General features: G+C 57.1%; 1 protein-coding gene across 10 annotated transcripts; it reads right to left on the bottom strand.

Moving 5' to 3' along the window:
* Nucleotides 1-1,172: 1,172 nt before the first annotated feature.
* Nucleotides 1,173-22,678, bottom strand: LOC119094615 (5'-3' exonuclease PLD3). Of its 10 annotated transcripts, none has more exons than XM_037217702.1 (13): nt 22,658-22,678; nt 19,695-19,782; nt 19,332-19,390; nt 14,967-15,131; nt 13,491-13,668; nt 12,742-12,870; nt 11,455-11,577; nt 10,447-10,515; nt 9,427-9,558; nt 7,511-7,647; nt 4,151-4,316; nt 2,885-2,981; nt 1,173-1,911 (listed from the first exon to the last, which is right to left on the bottom strand). In XM_037217702.1, the coding sequence occupies exons 2-13, from the start codon at nt 19,752-19,754 to the stop codon at nt 1,745-1,747; spliced, it is 1,482 nt and encodes a 493-aa protein (XP_037073597.1). In that variant the 5' UTR covers nt 19,755-19,782; nt 22,658-22,678; the 3' UTR covers nt 1,173-1,744. The 10 variants fall into 10 exon arrangements, with proteins under 10 accessions (XP_037073597.1, XP_037073589.1, XP_037073595.1 ...); XM_037217694.1 differs by having other exon boundaries at nt 22,591-22,668; XM_037217700.1 differs by lacking the exon at nt 22,658-22,678 and adding an exon at nt 22,272-22,314.
* Between the last annotated feature and the right edge of the window lie 265 nt (nt 22,679-22,943).

Genomic DNA, 22,943 nt, shown 5'->3' on the forward strand with positions numbered 1-22,943 from the left:
CTCATCCACTCACTGAGTTGAGTGGTGAAACGCTTCGGGGCAGAACATAGGGCTGTCGGGTGGCTGACAGGACGTGGGTGGGATCGTCACATTGGGCGCCTTCGATTTCGATGCGGCCGACTGCCACTCATTATACATCACCTCCCAGAAATGCAACACGACAGATCCCAACCGTAATGAAAAGCAACCATCGTAGCAAACGCAACGGTGGCCGCAAAGGAACACGCTTGGTCGACAGCTATGTTCAGCACACCGTTCAGCCCATGGGCTTAACGGGCCTGTGCGGTTCGTATGAGACGTAAAACGAAACGCACACACGAATCACACAACCTTCCCGTTTCAACTTTTCCGTGACTTGTTTACAGGTCGCCGCTCGGGCAGAGAATCCACTGATGAACCAGCTGTCGAGTGAAGCCGTTCCGCGTCTCCCCTCGCTAGATTAGTTACTCAGCCCCCAGGGAGCCTCGTAGTGGATCGAGCACGCTATTCGAGCCCATCGCCCGACGACAACCTGCCCGAATCCCCGACAGGTCATCTGCGTCACGGCGGGATGAGCGGGAGGAGGCGGGGGCTTATATTCGTCAGCGCTGGCGAGACGGGCACTATGGAACTGTCAGCTTTTTCTGAAAGGCCCGTTTAAAGTCATTTTTTTCTTCTGAAATTTGTGCTGTGTTCCATTATGACGTAAACTGGCAGACGAATCATTTACTGTTTGGGAGCAGTCGTGTTTTTCTGAGTTCGATGCTGATTTAGTGACAGTCTGTTGTAGCGCGTCAGTTTCAAATGCATCCTAACCTTATTCGGAAGATATCAACTATCACGATGTACGCCAGCCTCATGAAATGGCCGCGTCCACGCCAAAACAGCAACTGATGACCCTGCCCGGTGACGACACGCGTCGTCTGACGATGGGACGCCACAGGCTCACCAATCTGAGAACGAATAGCGGTCCAGGCCGGGCAGACGACCCGCCCAGCCGCCCACCCTGACCTGGACACGGCTGTGGCGTCTCGGGCTCCTCCTACCCGCCCTCCCCACTCCCCCCAGCCGACTGTCCGCTGCCGCGGGACGTCGGCGCCGCGTTTGCTCGGCATTCAGTTTCCAACTTGCCGTCGGCTCCCTGCGACATACCAGGTGCCGTCCAATCGCAGAGTGGTCAGAGCACCAGCGCGTCGGTTTTATTGGGTCCAGGTTGCATACCGGAGACGCCCATAGCCCGCAGGCACGACATCACAAATGGAATCCTAGAGATGGATACATGCACACGGATGTTAATCACGATTCGATGTCCGCCGCCGTTCCGAGAGTCGGGACGATCAAATCAAAACGCTATATAGACCAGCCACGAAGCATACAGGTGCAGAAGGTAAAATACGAACTTTGGCCTCACAATCATCGTCCTGAACAATCAAGACAACGACACTCCGCCACACACACCAGCAAGCAGCATTCTGTTCCGCGGCCCCGGAACAGAGACACGACACAGCCCCATCGACAGCCGCCGATTCTGTAGGATTTTGCAGGACCTCGCAGCAGCCGGCCGCCTCCAATCTCTTGAGATCCCTTAGGTCGGGTCAGCGCTCCGCACACTCGCCGGAAGCCGGCCGGCCACGTCCGCTCCGCCTTGCCGAGAGAACGGCGCGTCGCAGCCGGCCGGCACTCCGACGGGCCAGCCACGCTCGGACGCCGGGTCACCAGGTCGCTCGCGGCTCGGGCGCGGCGACCTGGCGACCCGCGCCGCGTCTCAGTCGAAGTCGGCCAGCGGGCGCGAGTGGTCCGACTGCCAGTCGCGCTGAAACACGGCCTCCAGCTGCGAGCGCAGCGCGCCGGCCGACGCCGGACTGGACGAGTTCACCACCAGTCCGATGCCGCCCGTGTTGACGAAGTAGTCGCCCGACCAGTTGGACGTGCCTGCGGGGCGGTACCGGTGTCAGGCACGAGCACGTAGCCGGAGGGCGGGGGTCTCTCGCAGATTTCACACGATTATTTCACACTCAAGTCGCTTGGAAGTGGTTGGCTGATGACCTGGCCTCGGCCATTCCTGTCAGCCCTGGCGAGCTTAATTCTACTGATTTGCGGTTTTGGAGACTGCAACAGAATTAGCACCACGAAAACAAATATTTTCCATGGATGTGTCACAGCGTAACGAACTCCACGCCTGTATAGATGCTCTGGACCAAATCTGTCGGGTTACATCAGAGCACGAAATATCCGAGACTGGTTTCAGAAAACGATTTTGTCGTCGACTGTCTTCTGTCGACAACTGGCGCGCATATAGGTCCGACAATACCGGAACACCTCTATGGTTTGTGGACCGTTCACTCGTCTACACTGATCAGTTCGTTTCGAGTCCTTATCTTTCCGGTTGTAATGTCCGACACAGATTTTTCAAAACACCCCAAAACGGGCCAATCTGTGAGTGACACACATCGACTCCGGCTTTCGCCAGTAACACTGCCCGCCCTCCCCTCCCCTCTGCCAGACGGTGGTGGCCTCGTCCCCATGGCACGTCAGCTCGTCAAATCCAGCCCGGTTTCGACCTGTCATGCGGCTTTTCTGCAACTGGCGAATTGTTGAGCCAGCTGCCAGTGTTGCGCGGACGAAAAGTCCATATCTCGTTCGGATTACAGCGTTACAGATGTAGCAAGCCTTATGGAACAGCTCGTACGGAAATGTCTGACAATTTACACAGCGCAACTCTCGGAACTCCGCCCTTCTTTTTCTCGGAAGCTTCACCACGCCGCAATCGGTGTCTGCAGATATTAATTTCTAGAAAGGGGACTGCCGGACCGGCAGGGCCACTCAGGCCGCAAACTGCCGCGTGGTTCCCACGCACCCAGTTCCACCGCAGCCTCGCCTGTGCGCGCAGGTCATGCCCACCCACCTATGTAGGCCACCTGGTCTGTGACCATGTACTTGTTGTGGTTGACTCGGCTGTACGGTATCTGCTGTCCGGACGACGGCGGAACTTCGAACATCCGCTGGAACGTCGAGCACATAGTTACGCAAGACGTGGGCGAACGGTTTATCGGCTAGCTGCCAAGTGGTAATGTCGTAATGAAGATTTACATTGCGAAAGGCGCCCAGCTTGCCGTTAGGCAGGCAGGGCTATTAACAAGTGCTGTAATGACACTTTTCAAACAAGTAGAACATTTTTTTCGTTTCAAAACAGACATGTTAGCAAAGAACTCGTCAGCAATTGCAAGAATGCTCCTTTTGCGACTGCGCTGCCACGTGGGAAAAAGCGCTGCCACAGTGAAGAAAAATACTACCGCGGACTAGACGCCCGCAGGACCCACGCTGAGACAGAAACGGCGCAAAACTGTTAGAGCAAAAACCAACACTTCTGGCAACAAAAAACTATCACATTAATAGAGAGAACGCCGGGACGTTCCACGCATTTAACTCGATGACGATTTTTGTCGACCCAATGTGTTAACAGGTAAGGAGGTTCGAAAGCCGAAAACGAGGAACGATGCGAGACATTTCACAAGCAGGTCTTGACATTCAACTCCAGTGGCGGCACCCAACAGACAATAAAACCGGCCATTGGACCGGCACAATATCTGAGACTATCACCGCAATAACAACGCGGATTTCCACCCAAACGCCTGACGCGCGGTCGAAGGTGCAGTAAGGAGCCGCGTAGGTGAATTTGGCAATCCAAGACACATCCTCGAAGAGCCAAAGTCCTCCAGTTCCGCACGTACTCCCTGTTAGGCTGCAACCATAAACCAGTCACACCCACCCACAGACACACCCACACCCACACTACACAAAGGTACATATGTGGCGCGTCTGGTTTGTTGGTCCGATTGATCGGGGTCACCATCTCCGTCGAGATTTCCAACAACAAATAACAAACAAGCCTCAGTGGAACAGCGGACACGTTCTCCACACCCCCGCAGCAATAAACCGCCACATGGGAACACATGATAACATTCATTGTTTTCCTCCATCACGCTCCATAACCCCGGCACCGCAATCCGCGGTGCCGGGGCAATCCGCGACCGCCAAACCGCTGTTCCGTTTTAGCGGGTGTCCGGCGCCCACCACCGTGCATAAGCTCACGGGACCCACCAGCTGCAGCAGCCACGGCCGGGACTCGAACCCAGACCTGGCCGTGCACGCTCCCTTCCCCGCGCCTCACCACTTCGATGCGGATGTGTTTGCGCGTGCCGTTGAGCGCCTGCAGCGAGCGCAGACCGTGGTACATGTCAGCGTGCGTGTGGTTCCAGTGGCTGGCCAGCAGCAGCACCTCGACGCCGCGGTCCACGGCCGCCCGGCGCAAGGCGTCGTCAATCACCGGCCAGAACCTGGCGGCCGAGAGCGACGGTGGGGCAGCGGCGCGCGGGAGAAGCCGACGAGGGCTGAGGGAAGGGCGCGCGGCAGAGGCCGGCTGGACAGACGAGCGACGGAGAGCCCTTGCCCGGATGTGAAGTCAGGTCTGTCGGGGCAAACACGGGTGACTGAGGCACAGTCCTGGGAAGGTGACGAGCGGGCGAGGGACTGAGAGAGTGGTGTGAGCCTTGCGAGCGGGGAACGGCGCGGAGGCCGGCGCAAGGTAGGTGGATGGGCAGGTGGACGGCACGACACAGAAACACAGGATGGCGACATGGCGAACGAACGCACCGTACGGGAGCCCGAACATGCCGGACAGACGCGCCGAACGGCGGGAGACGAAACATGACAAGAGGGCGCATGGCACGAACACTCAACTACCGAAATAACCGACGATGTATCAATGCCTAGGGCGCAGGCACTCAACATCAGTTACAGTCATCACGCAACAGCCGGGCGTGCTGGATTTCATTAACGACCCGTACGCTGCAGTGACTGCGGACGGTTATATTCCGTGACTATGACGACGCGCTTTTTACGTCGTTCTCGTGTTTTTCCACGAGAGGTCGCCAGAGCCACGAGCCATTTACGGATTTCCCCAACAAAGTCTGTATTAGTATCAGCACCAGTGCCAAAATATTGGAAGTCATCCGTCTGGTGGCTATTACGGTTTCAAGTCATACAGGTGCGTACAAAAGGCACACACAAATGGTGAACAATAAAATTATACGAAAAATGGCCAAAGGCCCCAAACAGAAACAGTCTGTCTGTACGTATGTCTGCACGTGTATATCCGTATAGGCACGTGGCAGAAATCCGGGCTCACAGCGGGGATCCACCGGACGCAGCAGCCCGTACACTGACTGACGAACGCGAAGGGTATATGCACGTGTCGGACTGACACGACTGGACGGAGCAGCGGACTGGCCGCACAGCAGCGGACTGCCCCGAGCGTGCCCCGGTGACCACAGCGACTGGACGGAACTGGCGGACTGACCGCACCCGAGCGTGCCCCAGTGACCACAGCGACTGGACGGACTGGCGGACTGACCGCCCCTCGAGCGTGCCCCAGTGACCACAGCGCACTGGACGGACTGGCGGACTGATCGCCCCGAGCGTGCCCAGTGACTACAGCGACTGGACGGACTGGCAGACTGACCGCCCCCGAGCGTGCCCCAGTGACCACAGCGACTGGACGGACTGGCGGACTGACCGCCCCCGAGCGTGCCCCAGTGACCACAGCGACTGGACGGGACTGGCGGACTGACCGCCCCCGAGCGTGCCCCAGTGACCACAGCGACTGGACGGACTGGCGGATCTGACCGCCCCCGAGCGTGCCCCAGTGACCACAGCGACCTGGACGGACTGGCGGACTGACCGCCCCCGAGCGTGCCCCAGTGACCACGCGACTGGAGGAACTGCGGACGGACCGCCCCCGAGCGTGCCCCAGTGACCACAGAGACTCGACGGACTGGCGGACTGACCGCCCTCGAGCGTGCCCCATGACGCACAGCGACTGGACGGACTGGCGGACTGACCGCCCCCGGCGTGCCCCATGACCACAGCGACTCGACGGACTGCGGACTGACCGCCCCCGACGTGTGCCCCATGACTACGCGACTGGACGGACTGGCAGACTGACCCACCCGGCGTGCCTCAGTGACTACAAGCGACTGGACCGGAACTGGCGGACTGGACCGCCCCCGAGCGTGCCCCAGTGACCACAGCGACTGGACGGACTGGCGGACTGACCGCCCCCGAGCGTGCCCCCAGTGACCACAGCGACTGGACGGACTGGCGGACTGACCGCCCTCGAGCGTGCCCCAGTGACTACAGCGACTGGACGGACTGGCGGACTGGCCGCCCCCGAGCGTACCCCAGCACGCTCGGGGGGCGGTCAGTCTGAGCGCAACATTCAACAGTTGGCCAGTTAAGCCCCTCCTGCTCGACGTGACACTGGGCCCCAGCGGGCCGACTGCCACGTCGGGCCGCGGCGCCCAAGCAACAGACACGACCGAGGGCCTCGGGGAGACTCGCCGACCGCCGGGGCGAGGCCGCCGCGGCCGAACAGACGCCAGCAGGAGTGGGGAAGCGCCGTTCCGGGGAGCGCTATAGCTATCGCTATAGTTCCGCTTTATCCGACGGCGAAGCCGCAGGATCTAACCGTCCGTGGCCGTTCTGTTTCCCGGAGCCCGGACCTCCCACGACCCCGGAACCCCGCGGCCGCGCCGCTTCAAGGCGTTGAAGCCGGCCTGCAGCCCGGTACACCCGCGGGGACAGCTCTCTGAACCGGCTGACCGCCAGCCCGCCGGCGGCCGCAGCCCGGTACGCCCGTGAGGACCCTCTCTGACCCGGGCTGACCACCAGCCCGCCGGCGGCCGCAGCCCGTGTCCGGCGGCGCCCCGGCCGCCGGACAGCCCCGGGCCAAAGGTTCTGTGTGCCCGCCAGACGGCATGGGAGCGGCGTTGTTGGTCCGGCAGCGGACTCACGGCACGCGAGCCTCCACCAGAACGCTGCACATTGACGCTGAAGTCCGCCGCAACCAAGAGCTGGCGAAGCATTATCAGTCAGGCGGCGCGCTTGATTGACATGATCACGCACTGTCCATCGAAACCTACGGTGCAGCGATTCCGAAACACAAAAATATCGAACAAATCTTTTCAAAACTTTTTTCTCAAAACAAAACAAAACAAATCTTTTCGGCTGGTCCTCAGCGACGTTACGCAACTCGCGGTCACGACGTCTAAGCTGGAATCGAGTTGAATAACATGCCGAGTTCGTTTTATCCCTTCATATGCTCGTGCTTTGGCGGTGATCCTTCCAAACGCTTGGGGAAAACAAACTAAGCAAAACAAGGAACGAAGAGAACGTCCCTTCGAGCTCTTGTGTCTCAGTTACCGCATTACCGAACGTGACGTTATCAGAAGCCGTTTCCGTTCAGAGAACGGCTGACACACAGCGTTCAACTTCCATCGTATTATGAGACCCCATGCATCCACACTAATCGATCCCTCTTTCAGAGGTAACGCACACAAAGGGACCCGTCTCTGCCACGAGACGGATCTCAAATCCGCTAAGCTCGTCAGTCTTGAGCTGCTTCCGCTGGAAGCATTCGAACCCAGGCCTCCCGTCCCGAGCCCCCCGGGACCTCTCGGGCCGGCACACTCACGTGAAGCGGCCGTAGATGAGCATCGGGTAGTAGTCCATGACGGCGATGTGGACGCACTTGCGCGCCGCGTCGATAGTGTGCACGATGGCGTCGCCGTCCGAGGTGCGGCCCGGCGGGCAGAGCGCCGGCGGCGAGCTCTGAGGCACGGCGGGTCAAGGGTCACGTCCGAGGTGCGGCTCGGCGGGCAGAGCGCCGACGGCGAGCTCTGGGGCACGGCGGGTCACGGGTCACGTCAGAGGTGCGGCCGGCGGGCAGAGCGCCGGCGGCGAGCTCTCGGTCACGGCGGGTCACGGGTCACGCAGCGGGCACTGTGAGCCGCGGCACCAGCTGCTACACAGGGTCACGCGTGCGAAACAGAAGCGGCGGACTTCTGGGCACCTCCGGACGGGACCGCTGGCATCAGACGTCAGTAAAGGCGGGGACTGGGACCGACACAGCGCCCCTAGCGCCGTCAAAATGAAAATCAAATGAGTGAAGGCAAGAAATGGGCGACGAGTGCGGCCGTTAGGATCACAACGGATCGGACCACCAAAACCAAAACGAACAAATTTATCTATTCGTATTTACTTTTCATTCATTTATTTGTTTCATTTATTTATCTATCGACCACAACGCACAACTTGCGTAAAAGGCTGTCGCGCTTGCCTCCATTGATTTGAAAACTGAACGACCCTCAGATTTTCCAGCCGTTGCAAGTGCGCAGTCTGAGGTAGAACCCCGAGGCTAGCTGACTCTCTAAACATTTGCTTTACCCAAATGTTCAAAACTTCTTCGGCCAATGTAATCAATACTGGCCTCGAAAACCATAGCTCGCGGCCGTTTGTTCAAGAAATGGAATGCCCTTTAGTAAGCCCAGATCCACAGTGAAATACGTAATGTACAGTAGGGCCAGAAGGCCGAATTTGAAGTGGTCGTTACGCGATGCAACATGCCCCACAAAATGATACCCAGAACTTGAGAAGCGGAGTAAAGGAACACACACGGAAATAGGTCGCTTGTCTGAACTCTTTTATTTATGTCTGAACTCTTTTCATTATCAATTATATATGTATATATATATATATATATATATACATGCATATATATATACATATATATATATATATATATATATATATATACATATATATACATATATATACATATATATATATATATATATATATATATATATATATATATATATATATATATATATATATATATATATATATATATATATATATATATATGGTTTTTGTTTCATGAATCACTCGTTTTGCCGAAATGTTCGCCATTGCAAACTGTCAATGCTGAAAACCTACACTTGTTCCCTTAAGGAATGCGCTGCGAAAAGGTCTGCAGATGAGCTTCTTTAATATTTGTATCGTCAACGTGTTTGTAATAATCCTATCAAAATTCCCCATCACCCTCCAGAGGATCGGTAAACTAGAGTTATACTACCTACGATGTGATGTGACTTATCCGTTGACGGTAACGTCTCCCCCCCCCCCCCCCCCTCCGCCCCAGTTTGTGCTGACGACCCTTGCACCATTCTCCATTGTTTCAATGATCAAATGGTAGAACAGATCGGGAGAGCCCGTCGACACCCGTAAGCATCACAGAGATACCGAGGTTCCGGTGGTCTGAGGACGGGGGCGAGCCCCTCACAGATCCTCTTATCCCTCACAGATCCTCCCAGTACGCGAGAGCCACCCCCGAAAGCAGCGTTTAATCCGACACACACGACCTTGATCATGTACGCGCAACGCTACATGGTCATGCGATGATCACCCGGACCAGCGGCCTGCCAACACAGAAAACAGCAGCCGGATCGACGTTCCGTGCCGGCTCCGCGGCTGCACACGAAGCTCCGGACCGCCCACGCCGCGTGGCGAGCTCTACCCTGGGCGCCAGGATGCGCAGGCCGTCCTCACCGACAGGTAGACGTAGGCCGTCTCGTCCGGCAGCGACACCGGCAGCGGGTTGTCCTTGTTGATGTCGGTGTGGTACTGGTCGGGCCACTCGTCCGGAATGCGGCCCGTGTCGCCGCCCACCAGCCAGTACACCTGGCGGGGGTTTCCAAACATGTGGCATCGGTCGCTCCTCCGTCGGCCGACCGCGGAGCGACGGATCGGCCAGCGGTGCGGTCGCCGACTGCACCGCTGGCCGCAGTGACTCGTGTGCAGCAGGTGCACTCGCCGACTCCGCGCCGCCGGCTTCACGGTGTCACGTGCTTTGCTTGCCGAGACCACCTCTCATCTTGCCGACACCGCTCGCATCGTAATATTTCAAGGAAACTGAGCTCGCGACGAGACTTCGCGGCACATGCGGAGCAAACTTACCACGCATCACGCCCGTTGTTGCTGAAACTGCATGCAGCTGTCATCGGTGGTTACAAAGATAACTAATGCCCATCTTCGTTGTCTTCATAAGCTACACCTAACTTGATTAGCTCCTTTAATTGGTGCTGATCGGGACGACCGAGCCGGGTCCCTCGAGTTGAATATTCTGTACTTGTTTCAGGCTCTCTAGGTCTGTGGCCTCGCCAGTTAGACCGTAGGCTTATGGGGTCAGGCATCTTTGAGAACCCATTCACATTTGTTTGATCAGTGCATTGGGGATGGGGAGTTTGTCTTTCACAAGTGTGCCAGGCGGATGATCACTGATGTGAGGCTCATGCGCAGATATTCCCCAATACTAAGGTACAATGGTACGTCAATGAGCCGGCTGTTCGTCTGGCCACACGAGGCAACTGCGCTCAACGAAGTCGAATAAGGGGTAAAATACAGTTCATTTCGCTATGTATCGTGACAACAATTCCAATATTACCGAACAGACACAACATTCCAGACCGAACACTGCCAGACCCTCGCTTCGTGAACCTAGCCGCAGGGACACCACAGCCTTCCGAAAGTATCGCCTCCGAAGGCTCAGTCCCGTCCCTTGGTGCCCACCTGGAAGATCTTGTCCATGTCGGCGGCCAGCGGCTTGCAGTCCTGCACCAGGGCTCCCAGCTCCTTCACCTGACGGCAGGACACGAGGCGCGCGTGAGCGGCGCCGGCAGGCGGCCGGCGGGCGATGTTATCAGGCGGCCAGCGCGGTCCCGACCCGACGGCCAGACATCACCGGTCCCGCCCGACGGCCAGACATCACCGGTCCCGACCCGACGGCCAGACATCACCGGTCCCGACCGATGGCCAGACATCACCGGTCCCGACCCGACGACCAGACATCACCGGTCCCGACCCGAAGGAACGCGACGCCGCCCGGCCAGCAGGGGGACGACGGTCACGACGGCGGTCACGACGGCTGGAGACGGGCGTGATCGTCGCGACGGTGATCAGGTCACCTGCCAGACGCGTGCGCTGTGCCACCAGGGCGGCTCGCCCTCGCCTAACTACACACAGAGCGCGCTGAATACACTCCAACCAGGCGATACACCCGCAACTAAAATGTGCAGTAGACAAGCAGCCGGACACGGTGGTGACGCAGACGTGGCAAGGAAAAACAGCCGACATCAGGGGCCCACACAGCCTTCGTAGAGAAACTGATTGCCGGGGACGGTGTTCAGTTCACTGAATCAGTTGCGTAAGCAACGGTTCTGGAACTGGCCATTGTGGCGTTAACATATGGCCTGTCTGGCATCTGGAAACTTACTCAATAGCACAGCTGCTGCAACGGATATCAGTGATTCCAATATAGAGCTCAAACGCGTAACAAGGCGTTGGGAAAGACGACAACGTCTCAGTGATCACAGTGCGCAAGCAACGCCTTCAGCGCTTGGGAGCGATCAATCAACGAGCAACCAAAGTCCTCTTCGATCTACAAGACGTCTGGCCAATGCACGTAGCCTGTGCGACAAGCCACAGGTTAGCACTGAGCGCCGATTTGTGACGACGCCCGAGGAGGTCCCTACCTCGCCCGGGTCGGGGAGTCGCACTCGGCGCCGGCCGTCACATCACCTGCGTCAGGGAGCGGTAGTCGAGGTTGGCGCTGCCCACGTAGAAGTGCCGCGCGTCCACCAGCCACATCTTGGTGTGCAGGATGCCGGCGCCCACCAGCCGCGGGAAGTCCAGCGAGCGTACCTGGAGGTGCCCGCGACCTGTCAGAGTCCCGCCGCGCCCGAGGGAGGCGGCGGCGACACCACCGGCGCTCCTTCCCTCTCTCTCTCCCTGCCGAACCGGGCAGCGGGCGGCGAGCAGGTCTGCCCGCTGATGCACGGCGTGTACGAGCGCGGCGGACGGCGAGACGGACATTAATCGATGCGTCTTACGTCGCGCTCGGTTCGTCCACGGTCGCAGACTGCCTGCAGTCTGGTCTGGCACGCTCTAGAATGTCCACGTTCGGAGACTGCCCGCGGCCTGGTCTGGCACGCTCCGGAATATCCACGGTCGGAGACTGCCTGCAGTCTGGTCTGGCACGCTCTAGAATGTCCACAGTCGGAGACTGCCCGCGGCCTGGTCTGGCACGCTCCAGAATGTCCACAGTCGGAGAGTGCCCGCGGCCTGGTCTGGCACGCTCCGGAATGTCCACAGTCGGAGAGTGCCCGCGGCCTGGTCTGGCACGCTCCGGAATGTCCACAGTCGGAGACTGCCCGCAGCCTGGTCTGGCACGCTCCGGAATGTCCACAGTCGGAGACTGCCCGCGGCCTGGTCTGGCACGCTCCGGAATGTCCACAGTCGGAGACTGCCCGCGGCCTGGTCTGGCACGCTTCAGAATATCCACAGTCGGAGAGTGCCCGCGGCCTGGTCTGGCACGCTCCAGAATGTCCACAGTCGGAGAGTGCCCGCGGCCTGGTCTGGCACTCTCCGGAATGTCCGCAGTCGGAGACTGCCCGCGGCCTGGTCTGGCACGCTCCGAAATGCCCACGGTCGGAGACTGCCTGCGGCCTGGTCTGGCACGCTCCGGAATGTCCACAGTCGGAGACTGCCCGCGGCCTGGTCTGGCACGCTCCGGAATACACCAGATCGTGAGAAGCGCACCGACAGCCCAGCGCGACGGATCAGACGGCCCCGCCGGTGGGCTTATCAGCTGCATTCGCTTCCATTATGGGAGGGCTTAGCAGCGCATTGGAGCGACTAATTCAAGACGTAAACACGGCTTCCGCCCGTGTCAGCGGCGGAACGTCTGCAATTCCAGCGCGTGTCAACACACGGCCCGCCCCGAAGCCGCGCGCCCTGAGAGGTCTCGCCGACGGGCCCCGCCGACGGCCCCGCCGACGGGCCCCACACGGCCCCGGGCCGCCCCACCTCGGCAGCCCCGATGTCCGCCAGGTGCTGCGTGTCGTTACTCTTGCCGTCGGGGGTGTTCTGCGCGATCTTCAGCGTGACGTCGCTCCGCAGTCCGGTCTGCGTCAGCTGGCGGTAGATCTCCTCGCCCTGTGACGTCACAGGCGTCCCGCACGTGTCAGCGGGGTCGCGCTCAGTGTCGGCGGCAGGGCAATACCGGTCGGCGATCACTGTAGCCGGCTCGTCGCGGGAGAAATGGCCCCCCTAGGAATGCCAGAGACGGGAGGAAGAGACACCTAGGACGCAATGACCTGCCACAGGCTCGTGCTTCTTGCGCAAACTTCCGGCCGAATGTCAAGCCCAGGCCTGAGAGAAGGGCATTCGAACGGAGCTGCGGCACCTTGAGCAATACCGTGATGTGGTGCGCTTTTAGACCACGCCATTCGGCGGCTTTTAGCAAGTGCGTCAGCAATGAGCCGGTAATTTTCTAAAAGCGATGAGCATGAGAGCATCACTGTCAGATCACTCGCCTTAGAGCAAACATTCAGCATGGAGTAACAACAGACGGAATTTGGAAGTGAGCGACAGTGGGCGACGGTGGCCATGTGATTCGCAAAACGAAGCCCGGTGTCGACCCCCACCCCAGCACGACTTGAGCCAACCGCCTGCGCGTCCGCTTCACCGCCAGACACCGCCTTCGCCGCGCCCCTCCTCCCGTCGCCGCTCTGAGCGGCGGCGGCGGCGGCGGCGGCGGCGGCACATCCTCGCACCTGGGCGGCCGACGGGTCCGGCACGACATCCCTGCCCAGAAGCGTCCAGTAGTAGGAGGCGATGGAGACGGAGCCGGTGGCCAGCCGCAGCAGCCGCTGCCATGCGTCGAACGTCGACATGTGGCTCACGCTCGAGTTGTATGTTAGGCCGATCGGAATGCTCTCCACCAGGCTGATGCTGCGGCGGAGGAGGCAGGGCGGCCGGTCACGCTTCGGGGGGGCGTGCAACGTGAGGCGTCAGGCGCGAGCAGGCGGCGCCATCGCGCGTGAGGAGGCGCACCGATGGCGACGAGGTGTGGCGGACCGTAGGCTGGACGCGAGATGGGTGTACGCGTCCGAGACGAGACGTTTTTACGTCGCACGCCACACCTGCCACGTGTGATGAGTGTGATGCTTGAGAAATGTGGCGTGTGAGAGATACAACGGGTGATAGACGTGCCGCGCGAGGGGGATGTGGCTCGCGAAAGGTGTGAAGTGTGATAGATATAACGCGGTAGATGTGACGTGGGACGGCATAAATAGCACTACATGTAGTGCAATAACACCAACACTACACTTAAGGTGCAACAGCCATTTAAAGCCACTTTGTTACTAACTTGCCGGTAAGGCAGGTCTACATCACGGCGTATATAAAAGGCAGCGACACCCTAATGCAGCGTTAAAATGCAATCCCGACAGTCAACACCCCACCTGCGTCATTTCAATCGTTCGTTTCTGTAACCCGTAATCGTCTGCATGTCGCCGTGGCACGCCTAATGCAGCGATTACACAGTGTTTGACCGGGGTGATCATGTCGCAAAGATGACGCCACGCTCGGATGCAACGCAGCCATGAGCACGCGTTTGTCAGCGGTAGCCCTGTTCGTCACGAAACAAAAATGTCGCGATCGTGCCCCCCTTCTTCAGTGAAGTAGCGTGTCCACTGAACGTGTGATGAGGGGAAGGGGGCGTCAGCAGGCCCATACAAAAGCACAGCGTGAACCACGTAAGGGGAACGGCGCGGAACACCGTAACAAACCAGACGCTTGGGTCCTGCCAACATGAACCAATTGGCATTGTGTACGCGTGCTGATTCATTAAAGCTCACTGCATATAAATGACTACTGTCCTAGTTTCTTCACAGCTACCTTAGTGTCCTGGCCACCAGTCTCACTCTACTGACCATCAGCAGCGGTCCTCTGACCATCAGCAGTGATCCTCTGACCACCAGCAGCGGTCCAGTGGCCACCAGCGGCGGTCCTCTGACCACCAGCAGCGGTCCAGTGGCCACCAGCGGCGGTCCACTGACCACCAGCGGCGGTTCACTGACCACCAGCGGCGGTTCACGAACTACCAGCGGCGATCCTCTGACCACCAGCAGCGGTCCTCTGACCACCAGCGGCGGCCCTCTGACCACCAGCGGCGGTCCACTGACCACCAGCGGCGGTCCACTGACCACCAGCGGCGGCCCTCTGACTACCAGCGGCGGTCCCCTGACCTGCAGGAGTCCACGGCGCGGCTCCGGGTGCGGGCCACCTCGGCTCCGGGCACCAGAAGCACCAGCAGCGCCAGGCCGGCCAGCAGGGTGAGCCAGACGCAGGCGGGCCGGAGACGGCCGCCCCCCTGGCGGCGGTCCCAGCCGACCCCGGCCGCGGAGGCCGCGCTGCCAACGGTCACAGACAGACGCCGTCAGACAAGCGGCGCCGTTCACATGGCCATCGAGCCCGCGGCGAGGGAGCGCGGACACGCTGGCTCTGGGGTCTCTGGGGGCGGCTGCGGAGGAGTGAGATCCGCCAGACAGGCTAGGCACCGCCCGCCAGCTGAAGGAGTGACGGCGGGGCAGTGGAGACAGGAGCTCGGAGACGCGCTCAGAAAGAAAGAGGGCGACACGACGGCTCATCGAAATATACCGCTCTGAGTCCAACGGACATCGTCAATCGCGCTAATTTCGGTGTCGAAGGAAAGTAGGATCAACACAAAAATACGACAGATGATTCCAATAAAAAAACGCTAATAAACTACTTTTACATTTCTATGTTAACACGCAGATCCATTTTTATCCGCTATGGTCTGATACTGGGCAGAATGAAAGTAGCGCTCCAAACGTATGGCAGATATGGGAGACATGTCGACTGAAATGTTCGATACTCCCACAGACCGCGGCGCACTTCAGCAATTGATAACAGAGGCTGTATTTGCTTTCGTTTTCCCCCCCATACACCGAAATACTCGCGACCATACAATTTGCGTGCACCGAGAGGCGCTAGCTGTTGCAGCATTGCGCTGATGCTTATTAATCGGACACGCCAACGGCTACGACTAGACTTTATCAACGCGCGACAGACGGACGACATAGACGTTGTTTGGTCAAGGAATTCGGCCACGTACTGAATTTAAAACCTCTCAGTCCAATCAACAAACAAAAGGATTTCCAAAAATAATCGCGCACACATAAACTCCGTCAGCAGCGCCACCTATTTTCCGTAAATCGCCACCAACGCCATCTGCCGTACACACCATCCGCCCTACGCCAGCTGCGGCTGGAAGCCAGACTGCAGCGTGTCGCACATGGGGTCGCTGGCCTTCTCGAACAGCTCGTGCTCGCCCTTGCAGTCGACGAACTGGTAGCAGGGGTTCTGGCGCGAGCTGAGCCCCTCGGCCGGGCAGCGGAGCGGCACGAACGTGGCCTTGTGCGTGGTCCGCAGGTCCATCGGCGTGTCGGACGGCACGCCTGCCAGCGGCACGAACGGCGCCGGCCGGCGGCCCGGGCAGCCCATGTAGTCGTTCTTGTAGGTCGTGTCCGAGTCGATGGGCCGCTCCGGCGGCGCGTACTCGCGGTCCGGCTTGCACGAGACGGCCGCGTCACGCGCACGCGGCACGAAGTCCTTGCGGTAGGTGGTGGCGTCGAGCAGCGGGCATCGCTCCTGAATGGGGCCGGCCGGCGGCTTGGCCGGCGGTGGCCGGCGGCCCTCCTTCGGTCCGTAGTTCTCGCGGTAGAGCGTGTCGCCGTCAATCGGCGCGCACGGGCCGTCGTACGGCTTCCGCTTCATCCACGGGTACTCCTCCTTCTCACGCGGCGGGTAGCAGCGGAACGACTCCTTCTGCGTGGTGCGGTCCTCCATCGGCTGGCACGGCTGCTCGTACTGCCGGTGCGGCTTGTAGCTGGGGTTCCAGTCGGGCTGCTTCGGCGTGAAGTGGCAGCGCTGGATCGTCTGGCCGTCCATCGGCACGGCCGGCGGCTGCCACTCGGGCAGGCGCACCGTCTCCTTGCACGGCGGCTCCTTGGCCGGGTAGTCGTGCCGGTACATGGTACGGTCGTCCAGCGGCTGGTCCGACACGTGCAGATCGTGCGGCGCGCGCACGCGGTCCACGCAGATGGGCTTGCGGCAGTAGTCGGTGCGGTTGGTCGTGTCCGTGCTGATGGGCTGCTCCACGCCGTGCAGGCCCTGGCGAGGCCGACACGCCGGCGGCTTGGCGTCGGCCGCCTCGGCCGCGTTGTACGGCCGGAACGAGACGCGGTTCTGTGTGCGGTCGCAGAGCGGCGCGCGGTGGTCGGTAATGCGGCCGTGCGGCTTGATCGGCTTCCGCTTGCTACCCTCGCGCCGGGGGAAGTCTACCACGTACGTGGTCTCGGCCTCGAGCGGCTGGCACGGGCCGAGGTATTCCAGGTCCGGCTTGAACGAGTCCGGCCGGCGCGCGCACCGGCCAGTGAAGTCCTGCTTCTGGATCGTCAGGTCCTCCATCGGCTCCTTCACCGCGTCCATCGGCTTATGGGGCTTGCACGACGGCTGACGTCCGTCACCTTTCGGGTAGAACATCTCCTTGTATTCGGTCGACTGTTTCTCAGCCGGCGTCATCTGCCACTCGGCCTGGTGGTACGGGCACGAGTGACGGCCGCACATGCAGATCTGGCAGATGCATTTCACGCCCTTCCTCGTCTGCGTGTGGCACGGAGGCCGGTGGTCGCCGCGGCCCCGGGTCGGCATGCTTCCCGTCCTTATGAACAGCCACCAGCTACTAATTTATGTCTGCCTCGGATCGAACTAGCGCAAGCAATCTCACTGAAATATATCGAGCGATAAAGTCTGACGGATAACCTAATCAGGGAGTGAAACTGCCTTATAACTTAATCCTAACAGTGGGCGAGCTTCCGAAATCACAGCCATATTATTTTTTAGACCGTCGCACGTGCTTCAACATTCACAACACACACGTCTTAAAAACACTTACGATGAGTTGATCGCACAAAGTCGGCCAGCAGCGAGTGTTGACAATATCTTACCGGTACACTTTCGTAAAAAAATCATTGACTTTCACTGCACAGCAAAAATCGCATGCTTTTGTCACAAATCAATAGAAGTCCACGTATGCGCCTGGTTGGCACTTAAGGCGATCCATTCCAGGCATTGAGCCGCATGCATCAGTTGCAGGAGTGTCGTGGAGATCACGATGCTCACTAAGCTTTTTTGTCCTCTCCCGAACCTAGTAGCCGAGTATTATTCCGGACTTCACCGTGCATTGCCCCTCCCCCCCCCCCTCTCTCGCGGGTCCCGTGGTAGCTTCCGGCACTCTCACTACCACACCATCTGGACAAGTAAATGAGGTCAACGCTTTACGTCATACCGTTGCGGAGTGGTCAACTCCATACAGACAGCGCAGGGTGGAAAGATTGCCGTTCTTGCGGCTGTTGGAGCAGACGAGTTACTTTTTAAAGTTACGATTGTCTCTTGGAATCTTTATAGAAAGTGTCTTGATAGGCCCGCTCACTTAAATACGAATGGCGACTTGTGATTTGCGCAGGTACATTTACAATTTAGGCAAAGTTGAATCGAAGTCCTATTTCAGAAGACACCCAAAAAGCCAGACACCCCAATCCGCTAAAAAAATACATTAGCTTTGGTCGCACGATCCGTACAGTATGTGCGATCACTCATCTAAAAAATAACTGTGCACCCTGACTTGAACAGGAAATATGGATTACCATAAAACAGGCGATAGCGTGAAAACACGTAGCACGCGCTATTCACCACGCCATAAGGTTCGACGCAAGGCAGAAACAAAATAGACAAGTGAGTGAGCAGACTCCAAATACTGTGACAAGCCATGGCCGCAATACGTTGTTGCCGCTGGGTCTTCACGGCGCACTCAGCTGCTGACGTCACATGGCGGCACCCGCCTCTCACCCTGACGGGAAGCGTAGGCGTAGCTGGAATCTAACCCCGCACACTCGGTCCCGCTCCAGACGCACAACGTAGCCATGACGCTATCGGCACCCTCAAAATCATATCAAAGCGAGCAGAAAGCTGGCTTTCTTGATATGCGCGGGAAGGCGTAACTCACACACTATAAAACTGTGCCCTCCATTTTCAGCTGACTAGCTTTCGGTGTAATTTCTCGACTACAACGTGACACAACCAATATGTGACCAATACCACACTCACAACCCACAAGCACTAAACGGAACGTCGAACTGGCTCTCAAAATGGAATGGTAAGCACTTAACTGTAAAACTCAGTTTCAACAAATCATTCAAAATTCATTCAATTGTGAAGCATGTTACTCATGTATTGCATTGCGTTCGAATTTGAGACTGACGTCAGCAGTGCACCGTGCAGGACGTGAGGTTGTTGAAGCACAGACTCAAAGAGACTCTGATATCGACAAGCCACAGCTAGTTGGTTCCAACGGGCTAAAACGTTTGATCCGCATGGAGTGGCAATCCGCGCCCAAAACGAATGTGCCCCAGCAGCGACGTCTCTGCACAGCCTAACGACAGCGAGCAATGCCAACAGCAGCCACAAGAAAGCTGACAAGTCTTCCTCTACACGCACGTACGCACGCACGCACGCGGCGGCGCCGTTACCTGGCGTCGGGGGCGTCCACAGTAGTCCGGTACGTTTCCGTCAACGGCTCGGACGCGGCCTGAGGGCGGCGCCGAGACCCCGACGGCTTCGTCACAACGTGCGCCGACACATACTGGTGGGGGGCTCTGGCCAATGGCCACGAACAGGGCGATGTGGGATGTGAATGGTGAAATCCAAGCAAGGGGTGCTGTGCTGCCAGCAACCAGGCAGCGATGTGGAGGACAGCGTCGAGGTCACATCCACATACTTTTACAATCATCACTTTCATAATGACATTGACATTCACAAATTTTCATTCACACTAGCATTCACATCAACACATATATCAAAACAATTTGAGAAAAAAAAATGCTGGAACTTACACTGGAAGGCCAGGGCTGCTTTTCAGCCAAGCTTCCACTCATCCCTGTCCTGACACCCATTGTTGCCCTTTCTTGTTCTTAGATAAAACTGGAAGAAGAATACCTGTGTGTTTAGTTGATCAGGTGGGCAGCTGGCAATGATGCTGGTTATTCCATTTAAATGGCTGGCTATTAAGTGCGGAGCTTTCTTTGTAGTGAGCAACTGCAAACTCTGTGATATCTTTCCCAATGCTCATCCTGTAATACTACATCTGTGAAATGTCATGGGGGTAGCTTATTTTACTCAACTATTCAACCAGCATCTGCCACAAAATACAAATATTGTCTTACATAATGTAAAATAACCAGAGTCCTGTAACCACAAGACCATTTAAATTGCACACTGACATCCCAAAATGGATCCCACAAGAAGGAGGAACAGTTACAAAAGGCATCTGTTACATGGCATGGCATGGCACAATTCATTCCCAAACACTTAGGTTTCTGCACTATTTACATTCAGGACTTAGAAAAATACCCCTAGTTTGGCTACTTGGGGTAAGGTAATAGCTCAAGGCCTATATGGAAAGTGGAAGCCTAATATTGGCAAGAAGAATGATTAAGAACATGACCACTGGAGGATGGAGAAGCTAGCACTATCAGTGGTCATACTATTTGAAGACTTTAGCCCTGAAATCATCAGTTTTCATCCTCCCCCATGTCATCCATTAGCAGTCTTGAATGCCTGCATTATCACCTGGCTTACCAATGTTATTTAAAGAAAGTTCTTTTGACTCCACCACATGTCAAACTTGGATGTTGTTAGTGATTCATTGCACCTGGCAAGCATGTCTCTGACATTGGTTTAAGAAGGGCAGGGACATCACCAATGGCAGATAGGGTTCACTCGAGTCTGGTAGCACTGAGATTGTATGTGCTCACCAGCCTCTATCCTACCATTTCTGCAGCTTGGTTGCAGACCATGCTTAGATCTCTCTCAGCATCAGCTAGATCCCCATGCCACTAGCCAGACTAGAGGCATCAACCTCTGGTGATGCTCATGCACTAGAATAATACAACTGGAAATCTAAACCATCCAAAAGTGGAAATGCATAAAAACCAAAATGGAATCAGTGTCAACTGTGGAGGCAACTATGCTTCTGACAGGCTGATGAGGATTGAACTAATTCAAGAATGAGCAACAGCTGAGGGGTATGAACTGGATATCACTGTAAAATCTGAGGTGAAGATCAAATTTTCCAATTTGCAAGGATTTATGAAATAGAGCTTTTAAAGCTTAAGAGCACATATGTATATACACACCACACACACACACACACACACGCACACGCACACGCACACCACACACACAGCACACACACACACACACACACACACACACACACACACACACACACAGATATATATATATATATATATATATATATATATATATATACATATATATATACATATATATATATATATACATATATTCATACAAAAGATAGCTAGTACCACAATGAGTCTGCTTACAGGATAAGAATCAACATAACATTTTGCACCTTTCTGAACACCCAAGCATGAACCAAATTGACTGGTTGGTACCAAGCAAGGTTCAAAATGAGGTGGAAGAAAGCTAGAGATTGCAGTAAAGCCAATGGAAACAGTAAGTCTATGACCATTAAACTGACAGCAGCCCTCCAAATGGCATGAGACAAGCCCATACACATACCTGTCACCAAACGTCCCGACAGTGCCCACACAATATCCCCAAGACCCCACACATGAGCTTACCGAATTCCCCAATCACACCGTCACCCCTCTCACCGAAAACAAAGCAGTGTTTTGAATCCCCTGCGCTGAGTGCGTCCACACCGTCAGCTGTTGATTTCCAGAACGGACAAAAAACATGTGGCGGCATCTATTGCTAATATCAGAAACGCGAATGAAGGCATTGTTTAGATGCATATTTGTAAAGAGTTGAAATGATTTTAAACTGGGTTATCGAGTAATCGGAGACTAAAATTAATGGCCCAGTCAACTGATCGGATTGCAGATTGTTATAGGCCTGATCATACCTGATGACCGAACGGATATAAGGGGCTGCAACTGGTGCCGGGGGAGGGGTGCCGCCGTGGGCCAAATGGGGAACGGCTCGGCGCTCCCCCCCCCCCCCCCCTGATGAGACGCCTAGGAGGTAGCCAGTTGCAGGGTATTCAGGGTACTTGACTTGTCAGCCATCTGCAGCAAAATAGCTTCACTTTCCGTCACAAACAGCGTTTCCAAGCGTAACTTTTTGGAAATGGGTGGAGGGCCACTCGAGGCGCTGAATTCGTTCCACAGCCATTTCCAAAATGTGTTATGTCGATAACGTCAATTTTGTCTACGTACCACGTTCCTTATGTTCGGGGTACGCACACTTACGCAGTCTTGTCGCTGGGACTCAACAGATCACTGCAAACAAGACAAACAATTCGTGCCACCGCGCTCAGAAATGACCAGCATCCCACCACCACCACCCAATGCAAGCACTCGCGTCGGCCGCAGTTGTTGCTCCGCGCACAGGGAACCAGATTTTTCGCTCCCAGTTACCACCTTATCTGCAGCTGCGAGACGTGTCTGGCGCGAGGTCGATAAGCGGCCAGCGCGGATGTGTCTCAGGGAATTGTGACATGTGCCTGGACACCCAGCACTGATAACGCCCTCCACGACGCATGCCGGGCGATTAGCTGGCGGCGGGCAGCGACCCCGCCCCGAGTACAGTCCATCCGCTACCCTCTCATACTCTTCCCCGTCTCTCCCCTCGTTAGAAATGAAAATCAGATATATCGTTCCTGCGTGCTATGCATAGATCAAGCTCGACATACCTGGCAACCTGTCTGCACCACACGATCGCGAGTTGAGCTCCACTCACCGCTGAGGTGGATGGTACAGGTGCCCTGAAACTGCTCGGACCGCCCCGCTCTGCGCTGAGCTCTGACCTGCGTTATCTGCAAGACTCTAGCGGCGCCATCCCGTCGGACCCACCAGACCGCCACCGACAGACGGCGCAGTGACGTGTGCGCTCACCGCCCACGCGGCAGCGACGCCGACGGATGCTTCCGGAGCGTGTGCACGGACCCGTACCGGTCACACCGCCGACGGACGGACAGTGCGGTGTCGTGCACGCCCATCGCCCACGCGACGACGTCGATGGATGCTTCCGGAGCGCGCGCACGGACCCGTGTACCGCGTCTGTGCAGGGCTCCGAAAGCGCTAGCACCTCGC

Source organism: Pollicipes pollicipes, unplaced genomic scaffold (genome assembly GCF_011947565.3).
Source record: "Pollicipes pollicipes isolate AB1234 unplaced genomic scaffold, Ppol_2.1 Scaffold_4002;HRSCAF=4701_pilon_pilon_pilon, whole genome shotgun sequence".
NCBI lineage: Eukaryota > Metazoa > Arthropoda > Thecostraca > Pollicipedomorpha > Pollicipedidae > Pollicipes > Pollicipes pollicipes.